The following is a 16,735-nucleotide window of genomic DNA, read 5'->3' on the forward strand; positions in this document are numbered from 1 at the left end:
ATAACAAGGACTAGTTACATAGAAGGAGTACAGTGAAATTCAAGAAAAATTTAAGACTTGGAATTTCTTTATTCACTTCAGATGGCAAGGAATGTGTTGCGGGTCAGTATTAGAAAGGATTGTAATAGCAGGGACTTGCTATTAGAGGGTGTCAAAGGCCTCTGATATTTATATATAGACATATAAGGTGGTACAGTACTGTATACCGAAGAAGGCTTCACAGCCGAAATGTTGCATTTTCTCTCTTCTCTTTTCAGCATGGAATAAACCTATTACTTGTTCCATTACTGTACACCCTCACTTTACTGGACTAAAAGGGTGGAAGGGATGTCCTGTATTGTCTGCTGTCCATTAACTTCTTCCACTTCAGCTTCAAAGAAGCAACAGCTGGAAGGCAGAGTACACCCTGGACAGGATGCCTATAAAACACATTCATATATGAACATATATATACTGTATATTGTATATACAGTATGCATACTGAATATGTATATATGTGACTGTACTGTATTCAAAAATAATACAGTATACTGATATGGTTATTGGGAAGTGTCATAATATTGAGGTGTCATAATCTAAGGGACAATAGTTAATACCTGGCTAATGTCAACATTTCCAGTGGGGGGGTTGAGCTTCAAAGTAAGGAGATGTTTACTGAGATGTACATAGGTGTCTGAGATTCACTGATCAAAGCAATTGTAACATTTACCTTGGTCTAACTTAGTTAATTAAGTTCTGGGCAAATCATTAAACATTATCAACAGGCTAGGAACCCAGTGTTATGTTGTACAAGCAGGTACAGAGACAGAAGAAAGGAGAAAAAGGGAGACATAAGAGAGAAAGGAAATTAATACAGAAAACAAGAGGTTCTTGTCCAGATCACCCATAAAAAACAGACTGGAGTTAAATATGTGAACTTTGTAAGAGAGCTTGTCATTCTTTGGTTTTTAAGAAACTGATTTCCTGTATAGACAAGCCCTTGGTTAAAATGGCATCTCCTGGTAAGTGGATGCATTTCTAGAATAGGGTGGTTCCCACTCATTTTGTAGCATCCGGGTTTATATAGAAAGATTTAACTCTAACTTGTTTTCTGTTCAGTTTAGACGGCAGATTTGTTAGCCTAAGAATTAAATATTAGGTATAAGTCTGAGTTTTCTCCGATTCGTCAGATTGTAGACCTTTGGAACACTTTGTTTGTAAATAATAATTGTATGTTGAATGTTTATGTTGTATGTTTTTTATGGTGTGTATTGCCATTATTAATAAATAATTGTTTAACAAAGTGTGCCTGAATTATTACTTTCATCAAAACTGTGCCACAGAACAAAGAATTAATGTGCTTCTAAGTATACCAGCTGCTCAGGTATTTTTGGCAAAATCTTTATAATTTGGTGGTTAAGATAATTTAATTTACTTATTGATTAATCCGTTCAGTTATTTTCTGACACTCCCTATTTTTGTAACCCCTATTTGTAACAATACTGTATTGTAAAAATAATGTACTGTATTGATGACAGGCCAGTCTCATTGGTATTATACAGTTGGGATAATACAGTAAAATGCCTTCATCTTGGATTAGTTCATTCAGAACCACTCTGTCTCTTCAGTGGGTGGACTCACAGCATAAACTAAAATTCTTTTATTCACTATACTATTGTAGGGGTTTTGTAAATTTACTTGCAGGATATTTAGTTGTAACAGTAAATTGCGTAAGTTTACTTTGGCTATTAGGAATTAACTGGCAGAACAACTAGGAGTTTTCACAGGGATTTACACATGAAAGACATTTATTGATACATTAAACCAATATATACATAAAAGCATTCAAAATATAATACAAAAAAGATACAAAAAAACAAGGATCTTACAGTTCGTATACAGCTGGTTACGCTACCTAATCAGTTCCATTCACGTAATCAATATTCAGGCACTCCAGTACTACTACTTCAATTAGTTGAATTGATGTTAACCCATTAACATAATTTTATTCTCGAGAGGGTAAATACTGAATTATACTCATCCACAACTGGGGATTCGTAATTCTCGCACAGAAGGGTGGGGGAACAGATGACTGGGTCTGTCCAATCCATGCTCTGCTGGCTCAGTGCCTCTCCAGTTCTTAAGCAGCTTACAGAAGGATCCTGCTATACTGTACTGTACCTTTCCCTGACAGTCAGCTCTCTCAAGTTAGGTATCCGGGTTAGTGTTGTGCTGAACTGGGACAAAGTCTGTGCACTGAGTGGTGACTGCTCAGTCAAATCAAAACCAAATCAAAGTTTATTTATCAAATGCACAACAATACAGTGTGCAGCAGTAAGTAATTGCTGGCAATGAAATGTCTTTTCTGCAGGCTCACAAAATCACAAGAATCACAAAATCACAAAAATCACAAAATTAAGGTTACGAAAATGAGGTTACATAATAATAGATGTAATAGAAATTGAATACAACTCAATATAAATAGAGCTGTTATGTGTCCATGGTGTATGCAATATATACAAGTAATGCAGTATGCTGAATGCAATGAACACTGTATGTCCATGTAACCATTACAGGTGATTTGCTAAAGGAGCTGTAGGTTGGCTATTTAGCAGTCTTATTGCCTGGAGGTAGAAGCTGTTCCGTAATCTGTTGGACTTTGACTGAATGCTTTGGTATTGTTTACCAGACGGTAGGAGGGAAAAGAGTTTGTGACTGGGAAGACTGGGGCCTATGAGAATGGACCTGGCCTTCTTAAGACATCTAGCTGAGTAGATATCCTGGATGTTTGGTAGCTCAGAGCCGGTAATGAGCTGCACTGACTTCACCACCCTCTGTAGTACTTTGCGATCCCGGGCTGGGGATCCAAGGCAGTGATTCAACCAGTCAGGAAGCTCTCAATAGTGCACCTGTAAAAGTTGGCTTGGATATGTGATGGCATGCCAAACGTCTTTAGCCCATGGAGAAAGAATAGGCGCTGCCGTGCTGTTTTGACCATGGTGTTGGTGTTGTGGTTCCAGGTTAAGTCCTCTGAGATGTTAACTCCCAGGAACTTACAACTGCTGACCCTCTCCACTGCAGTCCCATTGATGTAGATAGGTGTGTGATCTCCTCCCTGGTGTTTCCTATAGTCCACAATCATCTCCTTAGTCTTACTGATGTTCAGAGAGAGGTTGTTCTCCTGGCACCATGCTGCCAGGGTTTCAACCTCCTCCCTGTAAGCACACTCTTCACCATCTGTGATCAGGCCGATGACTGTTGTATCGTCCGCAAACATGATGATGGAGTTTGAGTTATGCCTGGCAACACAATCATGGGTAAATAAGGAGTAGAGGACAGGACTAAGCACACAGCCTTGGGGGGCTCCAGTGTTTAGAGTCAGGGTAGAGGATATGTTGGTGCCCACCTTCACCACCTGCGGACGTTCCGTCAAGAAGTCCAGGATCCAATTACAGAGGGAGGTGTTCAGTCACAGGTCCTGGAGCTTGATGACAAGCTTTGAGGGCACTATGGTATTGAATGCTGAGCTGTAATCAACAAACAGCATTCTCACATATGTTCCTTTCTTATCCAGTTGTGAGAGGGCAGTATGGAGGGCAGAAGCAATAGGATCTTCTGTCGACCTGTTCTGGCGATACGCAAATTGCAGTGGGTCTAGGGTAGTAAGGAGATGATGTATGCTTTGACCAACTGCTCGAAGCACTTAATGATAACTGATGTGACTACAGGGCAGTAGTCATTCAGGCAGCTGACACTGGGGTAATGAAACTGAGTCGAGGGAAAGTCATACAAAAAGGGGAGAAACAGATGTGCTTATGTCCATCTGCCAGTCATTCAGGCGCCAGCTGTGGATATCCATCTTAAAGAAATATCGATAATGGATCTGGACTGTCCTGGGAAAGACTATTATCCAAAAGATAAGCTCCTCTCCCTCACTTGCTCACATACAAAGACCATGAGGTTATCCTGTGGCTGAGACCTCCTTCACTACATTCCTGTGAGAGGTGACAGAGCACACAAAGCACACAAAGATTGTTAGAAATACTTAATATCACTTAACTATTAAAATAATAGACCTTCACCCTACACCATGATGTTACAAAACTCCCAAAGCCACCTGTCACTACATTTGAAATTCAATTTAATGTTTGGGCAATGTGGTTTACACTGAAGAGTGTTCCTATACTAACAACTTTAAAACAGCATTATCAAGTAATCTCACCTGAAGAAGGCTTCACAGCCAAAACGCTGCATTTTTCAGCATGGAATATACCTATTGTTCATTATCAAGTAATATTTCATGACTCACTTTCATATGTTTTCTTGAACCAAGACTGTTTGCTAGTTATGTGTTCTACATCCTATTTCAGATTAAATGGTAGCAATTTGAAGAGAACTGACTGTCAGCGTGAGGCTATAGTAGAATCCTTCTCTCTATTCCCGATACCTCGAGCTGCCTAAAGACTAGAGTGGTATCGAGGTAGCAGAACACCGATTGGACAGCTGATGAATCCAGTCAGCTCTTCCCCCATCCTTCTGCACAGGAGTTATGTTTGTGGATAAGTATAATTCAATATTCACCATTACTGCTCTTGAGAATTCATTGCTGTCTTGTATCTTATTTCCTGATGAGCTCCTGAATGTCGATCATGTAAATTATACTGATTAGTGAGTTAGTGTAACCAATACTAAATTAATTATCTTTGCTTTTATACATCTCTTTTTAATATACTCTCTATAGCTTGATAATTTTCATGTGACGAGCTGCCGTCTGTATCCACACAGACTCTCATGTACTCATCCAGAATGCTTTCATGTACACATTGTGTTGTGAATCCTTGTAAACTCAAGTAATGTACTGTTACAACTAAACATTGTGTCAGTAAATTCACACAAAATCCCTACAAAATTCTCATCACAGTAAACATACATACAGTAGTTGCAAGATGATGAATTGTGCACATAAACGGGGAGGCAAAGACTAGGAATACCCCCTTCGACAGATTGTGTTAACGTGAATCCATTAAAGCAAGGGTTTACTGAAGGTAATGGATTAGAATACATTTCTAATTGAAAAAATGACTTCAGTACTGTTTCTCCATGGTGACTGGGATTTGAAAAAAGAAAAACACAAAATTTGTAACTTCCATTTCTTTTAAAATGGTCTCCTTCCATTTTTTTATTCTCCAAGCTGCTGCTCCTTTGTGTGGTAACAAACTGTATTATCGTTGTCCACAACATTTTCTATGAACCTTATTTTAATTTCTATTGCAGTTTAGCTGAGCCTTTGTCTTTGCTTTGTCTGAGTGTACAATGAATACTGTAACAGTTTATGGCATCATCAGTTCTTGGTGCTGCAATTAAAACAAAATCAAATTACAACATAAGGGTAAAAACATCTGCATGACTAATAAGCATTAACTAATATAACTAATATGCCAAAACTGAAATTCAGCTGGTTGCAAAGTTACAGGGCATGCACCAGAAAACACTTTTATTTCCATGTTTTAAACTCAATCCTCATGTCACTGTGGTAGTATATTGTACAATTATTTTCTGTTAGCTTGATCTGTGCAAGATTAAGAGCTAATCATCTTCCTCATTCTTGAGAGTTGTTCGTTGTAATCCTCCCTCTGATAGGACAGCACCTGTCTTTAAACTTAAGAGTTTTCTTCGATATATCCATATTCATCTAGCTAACTGTGTTCAGGACATCACAGGTCTTAGTGAAGCCAGAGGTTTGTTGGCACTGAACTCTGCCAGTGAAGATTCAGGTTACCATGTATTACCACCTACTGCAGGTCAGATGCCTAGCAACATGCAGCATTGTAAGAGGCAGTTAATTTACTGTACTTTCATTGCCCAATACAAGAGCAAGGATCTTGGAGGCAAATCTGCTTTCAGAGGATGTATTCATGTCATCTTTAGCTCTTCAGTTCTGGTGTGGGCGTCATGGTAGCGAAATAAGTTGAACAGTAATTGATGTACTGTGAAGGGAGCCATGGAAGACTGCAGAAAACATTAATGACAAAAGTCAAAAGAAACTAATTATTAAGAGCTGCATTGGCTGCAGCATTTGCGGAACTGTTGGTTGGTCATAACTAATTATTAATAATATAATAACTCACTGAGATTATCTGTTTCTCTCTAACAGGCAGTACAAAAGGTGGGCTTATAATTCTATTTGGTGCTTCTTTTCAGTGATATCCATTCCATGAACATTTCAATCATGCATATACAGTAGTAAAGGAACGCCACTGGGGACCATAAAGGTCTTTGCTAGCCCTGCTTGCAAGCAGAAAAAAAACATACCACAATAAAACAGAGAAAATAATTTTGTCCATATACTGTACTAAAATGATAATGACTATTTCATGATTGGACAAAATGTCTTATTGCATCATTCACACAGGATTCAGCAGCTGTTTTTTTCACTATGAGGGATACAAGTTAAAAATAACCATTTCCAATCCTCTGCCCCAACATACTGTAGGCTTGAGACAGACTCATATCACTCCAAATACACAAATTCTGAATTTACTCATTCAGTTCTCCGAAGAACAATGGCAGATCGACTGATGACTTTTAAAACCAAACTCAAGTTTTACATGGAGGTTTTACTCAAGAGTGTGTGTGAAGTTTAAGACATTTTCTAAAAGCAGGACTTGGACTCTGAAGACACAGGGCAAACTTTGTGCTATTTATCAAATTCTGGTGAGATGTTTCAAATGGCACAATTTGTTGACTGTTTTGGCATAAAAAAAGAAAGAAAATGAAAAATTGCTTCTCCAGCTGAATTGTGGGGGAACTTTAAGAAGGCCAAACCGCACCTAATGTGCAGTTAGGTTGCTGGTGAATGGATACTGTGAGTCTCCTAGGTGAGGCTGCGGGTCTCCTCCTGTGTGCAAAGCATTTTGGAATCCTATGTGATGAAAAGTGCTATGTAAATGTAAGGAGGTGTTATTATTAGCAATCATTAATATTGTACAATTGTGTTTACATAAAAGACACAGGACAAAATGCTGCCTGCCATTTGTGTCTAATTTGCCTGTTCACAAGCTTTTCTTATCGGTGACTGGCTTTGAGCATCATGATCGAATCCTGTGGTCGGCAGAGGAATCCTACTCTGCTGGGCCCCTGAGCAAGGCACTTAACCCCAACAGCTCCAGGGGCACTGTATAAACGGCTGACCCTGTGCTCTGACCCCAAGCTTCTCTCTCCCTGTCTGTGTGTCTCATGGAGAGCAAGCTGGGGTATGCAAAAAGACAAATTCCTAATACAAGAAACTGTATATGGCCAATAAAGTGATCTTATCTTATTTATTGTGTAGCTTGCTGCTGAGAGACATGCGCACACTCTCTTTGTGCAAGTGCTGCTCATTTTAATGTGACAGGGCTTTGGAACTTTCACCACAGGAAAGCAAATAAGGTTCCTACTGAAGAGAAACACCTGGAGTATCACTGGGGTATCAGGAAGGAGGGGGGTTGCACTCACCGAAAGAAGCCCTTGCACCCTTCGCAGGTCATGGCATTGAAATGGTAGCCAGTGGCCTTGTCTCCACACACTCTGCACACTTTGGGCTCTCCACTGTCGTCGTCGTCTTCTTCCTCCTGCTCCTCTGCCAGGCTGCAGTCGCAGCTCTGTCCTGCATCTTCCTGCTCTCCCTTCTCTGGTGTGTCCTCACTGGTTTGACTCATGGTGCCTGTTAGGAAGAGACAAAGATACCCCAAAACACTCTTCAGACATTCACAAACAGGCTGATGGATGCCAGTTTAACAACTGTATATTGGAGAAAAATTGCTTTTTTACAGTCTGTAAAGAGACATTGTGGCAGCCATCTATCTTCTAAGTAGTTTAAGTAGGTAGTTGCAGCAGCATGCACAGTCTGCAAAGGAACAAGTAAAGGTTAATTCCATGCTGAAAAGAGAAGAAAAAAAGCACTACGTTGCGGAGCCCTCTTCGGGTGAACCAGAAATAACCTTTTGAAACTTATGATTTCCTTATTTCTATTGTCTTCCCTCAAACTAAGCAGGTTAAAGTCAAATAAAAATTTTCTCTTCTCTTCTCCGTGACGAACCTTTTTAGTCTTATCTTCCATTCAAACTGCAGGTTATGTTGCTTTATATTATACATCCTAATAAAGGCTTTTTCTGCTGAAATACTGTAGTAGAAAAGCTTATAATAAATTATGAAAGTATGCCTCCTGCTCATTTTCTTGTTTTTGATACATTAACAACAATGCTGTGGACAATTCCATCGGTTAAACAAATGCAACAGCATCGTGCCCATTAAATCTCCTTTTTCACTACACATGAGTAAAAAAGATCACAGTCATGAAGTGGTCATGCACACACACCATAACGAAAGAAGTCAGCTGCCTGCTTATCCTCTCAAATTCTGTTATTGACTCTAAATTAGTATGGCTGTCAGCAGGAGTAAAAGCTCCAAGTAACTATTCAAAAAAGAGTAAGGACTCTTCCCAGAAGTCACTGCACACTTCTCCAATAATACAGAATTGACATACTGTAGCAACCCTCGCAACATACACAAGCAAACATCAGCAGCTTTTAATCTGAGATTAATGAGGCAACAGATCTTGTTTGAAAAGAGACCTAAACAATAGCCAAAGAAGCAAAAACAGTAAAGGTGCCACTTTTCCTTGCATTCCACTCTTAAGAAGCAAATTCTAGGAGTCAAAAAGCCAAATTCTTAACAGAGATAGTTGAAAATAGTATTGTAATAGTAAAAGTATAAGTTCATATTTTAACAAACAAAATACAGATAGCTAGGGGGAATTTAAATGACTGATAACCCACCTAATAATTTGTAGCCCTGCATTGTAACATCTCTTCTCAACAGCTACATGAGGGTCCTTCCATTTATTTTTTAGCAAACACTTGCAGAGGGGACATGAGGAGGGGCAGGGTTTTTTAGGTTGCCATGGTATCTCGAAAATCAAGGCCTATGCCATCATAATTTTCTTTCAGTGCAGTTAAAAGCCCCATAACACGCAAATGTTACGAAGGACATGCTTTTATATCACTATGCAAATACAAATTTGAATGATTCTAATCACTTGATAGTCACCATATTTAGCCCAGCTAAATTACAAAGAAATATTTGCCCTTCTAATGATTTTAAGTTCTTTTGCTTCATTGTCTTGCATCTTCACCATTGTACATCATCACATTGCAAGCCACAGATCCTACAGAGAACACTGACCTGAGATTTGGGTTACCTTGACATCAAATTTAAAATCCTGCAGACTGATAGCAGTTTAACAATTTGTTTTACAGTATTTCTGAATTTGTGCTTTGAATTTGAATTATTCAAAATCACATCCTTAGGGTCATCAGATAAGGTGTTTATCCACGTTTGTGTAATATTAAGTGGGCCGAAGAGATGGGATTTGCCTCTTGATGGGACACTAGTCCATTATATACAGCTGGGTGGAGTGGAGAAATTTGCACAGCTTGAGCTCTCATTTGTAAGAAATCTTGCTGAGTGACATTTGTAAGGAGTCACTGCTGAGCTGGAAGTGGAGCTGGCACAGTAAAAGTTGGATTTATCCTGAAAGTTTGGATTAAGCATAATAAATAATATGTTTTTTTATTGAGTAACACAGCAGTCTTTCTATTGTAAGGAGCCGATCTGCAGACCTGAGACTGTAGTGAGAAAACGTTATATACAGTGCCTTGCGAAAGTATTCGGCCCCCTTGAACTTTTCAACCTTTTGCCACATTTCAGGTTTCAAACATAAAGATATAAATTTTTTATTTTATGTGAAGAATCACCAACAAGTGGGACACAATTGTGAAGTGGAACGAAATCTATTGGATTTTTGAAACTTTTTTAACTAATAAAAAAATGAAAAGTGGGGCGTGCAAAATTATTCGGCCCCTTTACTTTCAGTGCAGCAAACTCACTCCAGAAGTTCAGCGAGGATCTCTGAATGATCCAATGTTGTCCTAAATGACTGATGGTGATAAATAGAATCCACCTGTGTGTAATCAAGTCTCTGTATAAATGCACCTGCTCTGTGATAGTCTCAAGGTTCTGTTGAAAGCGCAGAGAGCATCATGAAGACCAAGGAACACACCAGGCAGGTCCGTAATACTGTTGTGGAGAAGTTTAAAGCCGGATTTGGATACAAAAAGATTTCCCAAGCTTCAAACATCCCAAGGAGCACTGTGCAAGCGATCATCTTGAAATGGAAGGAGTATCAGACCACTGCAAATCTACCAAGACCTGGCCGTCCCTCTAAACTTTCAGCTCAGACAAGGAGAAGACTGATCAGAGATGCAGCCAAGAGGCCCATGATCACTCTGGATGAACTGCAGAGAACTACAGCTGAGGTGGGAGAGTCTGTCCATAGGACAACAATCAGTCTTACACTGCACAAATCTGGCCTTTATGGAAGAGTGGCAAGAAGAAAGCCATTTCTCAAAGATATCCATAAAAAGTCTCGTCTAAAGTTTGCCACAAGCCACCTGGGAGACACCCCAAACATGTGGAAGAAGGTGCTCTGGTCAGATGAAACCAAAATCGAACTTTTTGGCCACAATGCAAAACGATATGTTTGGCGTAAAAGCAACACAGCTCATCACCCTCAACACACCATCCCCACTGTCAAACATGGTGGTGGCAGCATCATGGTTTGGGCCTGCTTTTCTTCAGCAGGGACAGGGAAGATGGTTAAAATTGAGGGGAAGATGGCTGCAGCCAAATACAGGACCATTCTGGATGAAAACCTGTTGGAGTCTGCAAAAGACCTGAAACTGGGACGGAGATTTATCTTCCAACAAGACAATGATCCCAAACATACAGCAAAATCTACAAAGGAATGGTTCACAAATAAACGTATCCAGGTGTTTGAATGGCCAAGTCAAAGTCCAGACCTGAATCCAATCGAGAATCTGTGGAAAGAGCTGAAAACTGCTGTTCACAAACGCTCTCCATCCAACCTCCCTGAGCTCGAGCTGTTTTGCAAGGAAGAATGGGCAAGAATTTCAGTCTCTCGATGTGCAAAACTGATAGAGACATACCCCAAGCGACTTGCAGCTGTAATCGCAGCAAAAGGTGACTCTACAAAGTATTAACGCAAGGGGGCCGAATAATTTTGCACGCCCCACTTTTCATTTTTTTATTAGTTAAAAAAGTTTCAAAAATCCAATAGATTTCGTTCCACTTCACAATTGTGTCCCACTTGTTGGTGATTCTTCACATAAAATAAAAAAATTATATCTTTATGTTTGAAGCCTGAAATGTGGCAAAAGGTTGAAAAGTTCAAGGGGGCCGAATACTTTCGCAAGGCACTGTAAATCAAGGTCACCGATTGCTTATGGAATAGAGCAGGAGTACCTACTCCTGGTACTGGAGACTCAGACACCTACTGTCTTTTTCCCCAGCCAAGATCTCAGTTGGACACTTGAACCCTTAACTGACTTGACTTGAACCCTTAATTGAAAATAATTAGTTTGAACTATTAATTGTTTTCAGCTCTTACACATATCATAGATTACCTTAAAAACATTAAACATTAAACATTAAAAAAATCCCAAATTCTGAGTAAAAAACAGTGTGCAGATGTTCCAATCAACCTCTCCTGGGATCGTGACTTGAGTGCTCCAGGGAACATTAGAGGTATGTTTTTAGGAGGTTTCTATTCCTGGTATGGTTACCTTTGATTAATTGCCAAAGGTGCAAAAAACAATCCAAACTAGGTTCCTGTGATGGTTCCTTTAAAAGCTCTGAGAACCATACTGAGATCATAGACACCAGGCCTTGGTGATGGGTTTGCCAGTGTGCACCTGATGGTTAATCTACCTACCTAACCCGACCAAAATGAAGACATGGTAAACCTGAAATGGATATATTGGAGCTATTGTGTGGGCTCCCCACACACAAGACGAAGAATTGGGTAGCTGTGCAATGCCAGCTGGGTTACAGGCATGAGCAGGATGGATCTGTATAGACTTGACCATTGCGATGGAAACTCGGTAACGGGACGTGAAGTGATGGGGAAGGAGCTGGGGTTGGTGAGGTAGGTTAAAAGTACCCAACGGATATAGTTGGTCATATCTCTACACACAGCATTGGCCCTAGGACCAGACTTCTCCATTGTGGGGTGTCTCTTCATGTGGGTAGTCTTGAGTTCCCACAAGAGAGGATCCGGTCAAGTGTGGGGATATTCACAGGTCCTTGGCTAGATGCTGTACAGATGGAGTTCTTCACAATGGACAAGATGGACACCTCAATTCAACTACGAGTTGCAGAGAAGAAAACTCTGAGTGTTGATTATGCTTATGCGGCCAAAATCTGTTCAGGCCTACTTAAAGATGGTTGATGCAGTGCCAGATAGGTTGCCACCTACAGACTCTGTACTCCTGCTGGGAAAAGTTAGTGCTCACACAGTCATTGTTGGAGAGCCCTGGGGGTGTGATTGGAGGGAATGGCCTCCCTGATCTGAACCCTAGTCGTGAGTTGTCATTGGACTTCTGTGCTAGTCATGCATGGTTCAAAACTAACACCATGTTCACAAAGTTGCTCACAACTGTACTTGGTACAAGAGCACATTGGAGCACATGCAGCAGTAACAGTAACAGCATTTACAGTAGCTCTATCACAAAGGGAGTACTTAGCAGCATGTCAAGACAAATACAAGAATATCATCCACATGTGGTTCTTCTTTGGAACTAGTGCACAATACAGTGTAGTGCAATTTCTAAATGAAAATGTTCCCTAATTTTAGTCAACAAGAAGAAGTGTGCACAGAGCAAGACTGTAGGAGGGGGAGATCATCATTATCAACACAATAATGATTGTACACCTTTATTGGGATATTGTCTTTTTCCCAATACTTTTGTGGTGTGAATCAATTAGTACAGGTGACCCCCCCAGTTGCTGAAAGTCGTAAGCGAGGTAAAAACATCTATTTTTTAGGCCATAGTTTTATTTTTAACTGTATATTGATACTGCAAATTGATTTCCTGTTAGAAATCAGCCTCATTTGAGCCTGTGGGGACTTTAATGAGGATGGTTGTGTAGTCCAGGGAGACTATTATATTAGGAAATGTTGCAAGACCTGTTTAGATCATGGCTCATACAGTAACTACAGGGAAAAGAAGCTACATTTACAGTAGATAAAATTAAATATGAGAATAACGTATTCCGAGTTATTTCAGGAAATCCAGGCAATGCCATTCTCTTCGATAACTTCATTCAAAAGCTGAAATATGTGCTTTCCTGTAGTTCTTGTTGGTAGCGGCTCCGGAACAGAAAGTTCTCATGGGACATACCCTAAAACTCGTATCTAAAGTAAACAAGCAAATTGGCCAAATCAATGCCAACTACTGTACAAACTCATCTAATTGCAATGAAAAGCATCTGCTCATCTTAACATACTCTATTAGTGTACTTATGACATCATCTGCCACATCAATAATTCTAGCAGTGACTGTGTCATTTGAGCTGTTTAGCAGGTTTTTCCCCACAGATACTGCCTTACATGTCAGCTCTTTAACCAACGGAAAACAAAGTTCTTCACAAATAGTGTGGGGCTTACCTGCTTTAGCAATCTGCAAGCTTGCATTTTTCCCCATTTCTGTTTCAGGAGTCCGTCTCAGAAGTTAAAAAACGTTTTTATTTCAGGTGCATGGGAGCGAAACACAGAGACGCTCTGTGTATTTTTCTCAAATTAACCTAGAACAGTCCTTAAATATTTTTCTGTTATCACGCTTTCCAGTGCTCACAAGATTGCCAGTGTTCCAAAACCATGCACATTCACCTACCTCCCTATTTGCTGGAGATAACTTTTTAAAATACAATTGGCCACTTACATTCACAGCACATATTCCTATACAATGGTACTCTATAGAATAGTTCAGGTGGGTACCTGCGTCAGCATGCGTGTTGAGGTGTGAAAAATGCTCCACGGCCAAAATGTTGTGTTTTCTTTCTTCTCTATTCAGCATGGAATAAACCTACAATATTACTTGTTCCAATGGTATAGAATTACATAGTAGCTCTTGTGTCCACTCAAGTATTAGCGCACGCTGTATTGTGGTACGCATTTTTGACAAACTCATTTTATTAAAACAGAAAATATGAAAACCCATTCCGATTTTTCAGTTCATACAACAAATTTCTAGGGTAATCTGGCGTACCACCTGGCAGTGCTCCACGTACAACAGTTTGAGAACCACGGGTTTAGATGCTCTCTCTTTACAGTTTTCCACAGTCAACATTTTCAGTTCATACACCCATGCTTTTTAATTTGCATGTCTTCAGTTTTTTGTGATTTCGCATCCTCACTTTTTAGAATGCATGTCTACCTGTAAGACTTCTTTTTCATTTGCATGTCCATTTTTAATGTTTGAGCCATTCTATTTTTTTTAGTTTGTGCCCCGTCTTTTTTAATTGTAGCAAATATGTTTTAATTGCTTGTCTTTTGCACTTCTTGGCCATCATTGGATCAGCCTCCGGCCTGCTGCACAGAGCCAGGAGAAGTCAAATTAAAGTTTGACTTTAATCGTTGAGTCATTGCAGCCCCCTTTACAGGCACCACATCTTAGCTGCCCAGCCAATGACATTGAAACTCCACTTGCAAAACAATGTCTTTTGATGTCTTTTACAATAAAATTCAGGTCTGTAGCTCAAGGACACTGTTTTTCACTATATTCTTGTCACCACACCATTTAAAATTTGAATATTTTAATGATGACTGTACAAAAGTCATACTAAGAGACTGCTGCTGCAAAAAAGATGCATCTGGCTTGTGGGGGCTAGATAGCCATTCTACAAACAAGCATCTAAAATTGGAGATAAAGTTCTTGTAATTCCTTCATTTTCTTCTGCTTTTTCTCACTTCTGTTTTGATTTAATTTTGCAAACAACAGCAGATTTGACAGTAGTGTAAATACTGGCAATAGCTAGACAAGGTATGCGAATCATAACACATGGACTGATGCCACTAGCAGTGTGTACCAAACAAACCAGAGCATCTGAGCTTGGCCTGCAGCCAGGAGAGAATAGCATAATATTGTTAGAGGCTACAGTAGGTGACAATGGAAGTGTGTCTATTATGGCCTCTATGACCTCCTAATAATCCCCATCAATGAATTGGCTTCATTACTCTGTTCTTCTCCCCACTGATAGCTGATGTGTGATGAGTGTTCTGGCGCACTATGGCTTCTGTTGCATCATCCAGCTGGATGCTGCACATTGGTGGTGGAGGAGGGGAGTCCCCATTACCTGTAAAGGGCTGTGAGTGGAGTGTCCAAAAAAGCGCTATGTAAGTGTAAGCAGTTATTAATTATTATTATTAATCTAGAGACAATGGGTAACTAGTGTTAACATTTCCACTTCTAGGGCTTCAAACAAAGGACTTTTACTTAGTTGTGTTGGGTGTGAGACATACTGATCAAAACAATCTTCTGATTTACCTTAGTTAATAAAATTCTAGGTAAATGATTAAGAGTGTCAAAAGTTTAGGATAAAAGACAGAGAGACATAGATCAAAGGAGAACTGAGAGAAGAGAGGAGACAGGAGGACAGAGCATATGCCAGGTGAGAGGTCCTTGTCAAGATCATCCTTAGAAGACCTGATTGGAGCTAAGTATTTGAATCTTGCTAAGAGAGCTTAGCAACGTCAGCCGGCTATTCTGTCTTTTAAGGAACTCATTCACTAAGTGAAAAAAGTCCTCGTTCAAAACGGCATCTCCTGGTTGGTGAGTGCATTTTTAGAATAAGGAGATAGGATCCCATTTATTTTGTGGCATCTGGGTCTGCAGAGAGAGATTTAACCACAGGTTGTACTCTAGTTTAGAACACATGATCATATTCTGGCCTTTGTAGGTATTATGAGTTTGAATACTTGGTAACATTGGAGTTTTTCTGGGTGGTTGGGATGTTCGGCCTGTTGAACGCCTTGTCTGTAAATTTGTAAATAGAGTAACTTGCATGTCGTAAGTCTATGCTGTGCATGGTAGCGTAGTGTGTGCATTGTCATTGTTAATAAATATTTGTTCAATGAAGTGTGCCTGAATTATTACACTTTTCACCAAAGCCATGCCAGAGAACAAAGAATTCATATGCCTCTAACTATGCCACTCGCTTGGGTATATTCTTGTCAGAACTCTTTACAAGTTGGGGGTTAGGATTATTTATTTGACTTATTGACTATTCCACTCAGTCATTTCTTGTAATTCATCTCTGCAACAGCTTAACAATTTCCTACCTGTTTTTGTAGTGTTGAAAAATCACTGGATGATGTTATGCTACCACATCTCAGAGAAACCTCCAGTTTCACAGCACATTTATGTTGGACCCCTCTGCCTAGGGGAGATCTGAAAATAAACACAAACACAAATTTTAAATTGATCTTCCCTGCACGTCTCAACATATAGTGGTCCTTTATTCATGTTTAATTCTGCCCGTCTTAGCATTCCACCAACCAACACAAGACACAGGGAAGTGAATGAGCTGATTTGAGCAGCCATATGTGTGGGGGATTTTAAGGACATGCCTGTCAAAGTACTGTAAACTTCCCTGCCCTCATGGCCACAGAGAAGCAATGCATAGCAGTGCCACAGCATCTCACTTCACAGTACATCCTGTAACATATGCTGACTGTGTAAATGATTAAAACCATTTGATATCTTACATTGGAGGGTATATGCAGGACTATACCCTGTAAAGTGCTGACCTTAATAGCTTATTACAGATTCTGTGATTTTAAACTGCATTGGATTGTATT

General features: G+C 39.8%; 1 protein-coding gene across 6 annotated transcripts in view; it reads right to left on the reverse strand.

Annotated features, from left to right (window-relative positions):
- The window catches only part of nr1i2 (nuclear receptor subfamily 1, group I, member 2), a 69,669-nt gene that overhangs the window by 24,577 nt on the left and 28,357 nt on the right, over positions 1-16,735 (reverse strand). For 4 of the 6 annotated variants that reach the window (XM_069178828.1, XM_069178831.1, XM_069178830.1 and 1 more), the window contains 2 exons: positions 16,217-16,325; positions 7,474-7,681 (listed from right to left, as the gene is read on the reverse strand). In XM_069178828.1, the coding sequence (XP_069034929.1) occupies positions 7,474-7,676 (203 nt within the window). In that variant the 5' untranslated portion in view covers positions 7,677-7,681; positions 16,217-16,325. The remainder of the gene's footprint in view (positions 1-7,473; positions 7,682-16,216; positions 16,326-16,735) is intronic. The other 2 variants (XM_069178832.1, XM_069178827.1) reach the window with 1 other exon arrangement.

Source organism: Lepisosteus oculatus, chromosome 15, assembly GCF_040954835.1.
Source record: "Lepisosteus oculatus isolate fLepOcu1 chromosome 15, fLepOcu1.hap2, whole genome shotgun sequence".
Lineage (NCBI taxonomy): Eukaryota > Metazoa > Chordata > Actinopteri > Semionotiformes > Lepisosteidae > Lepisosteus > Lepisosteus oculatus.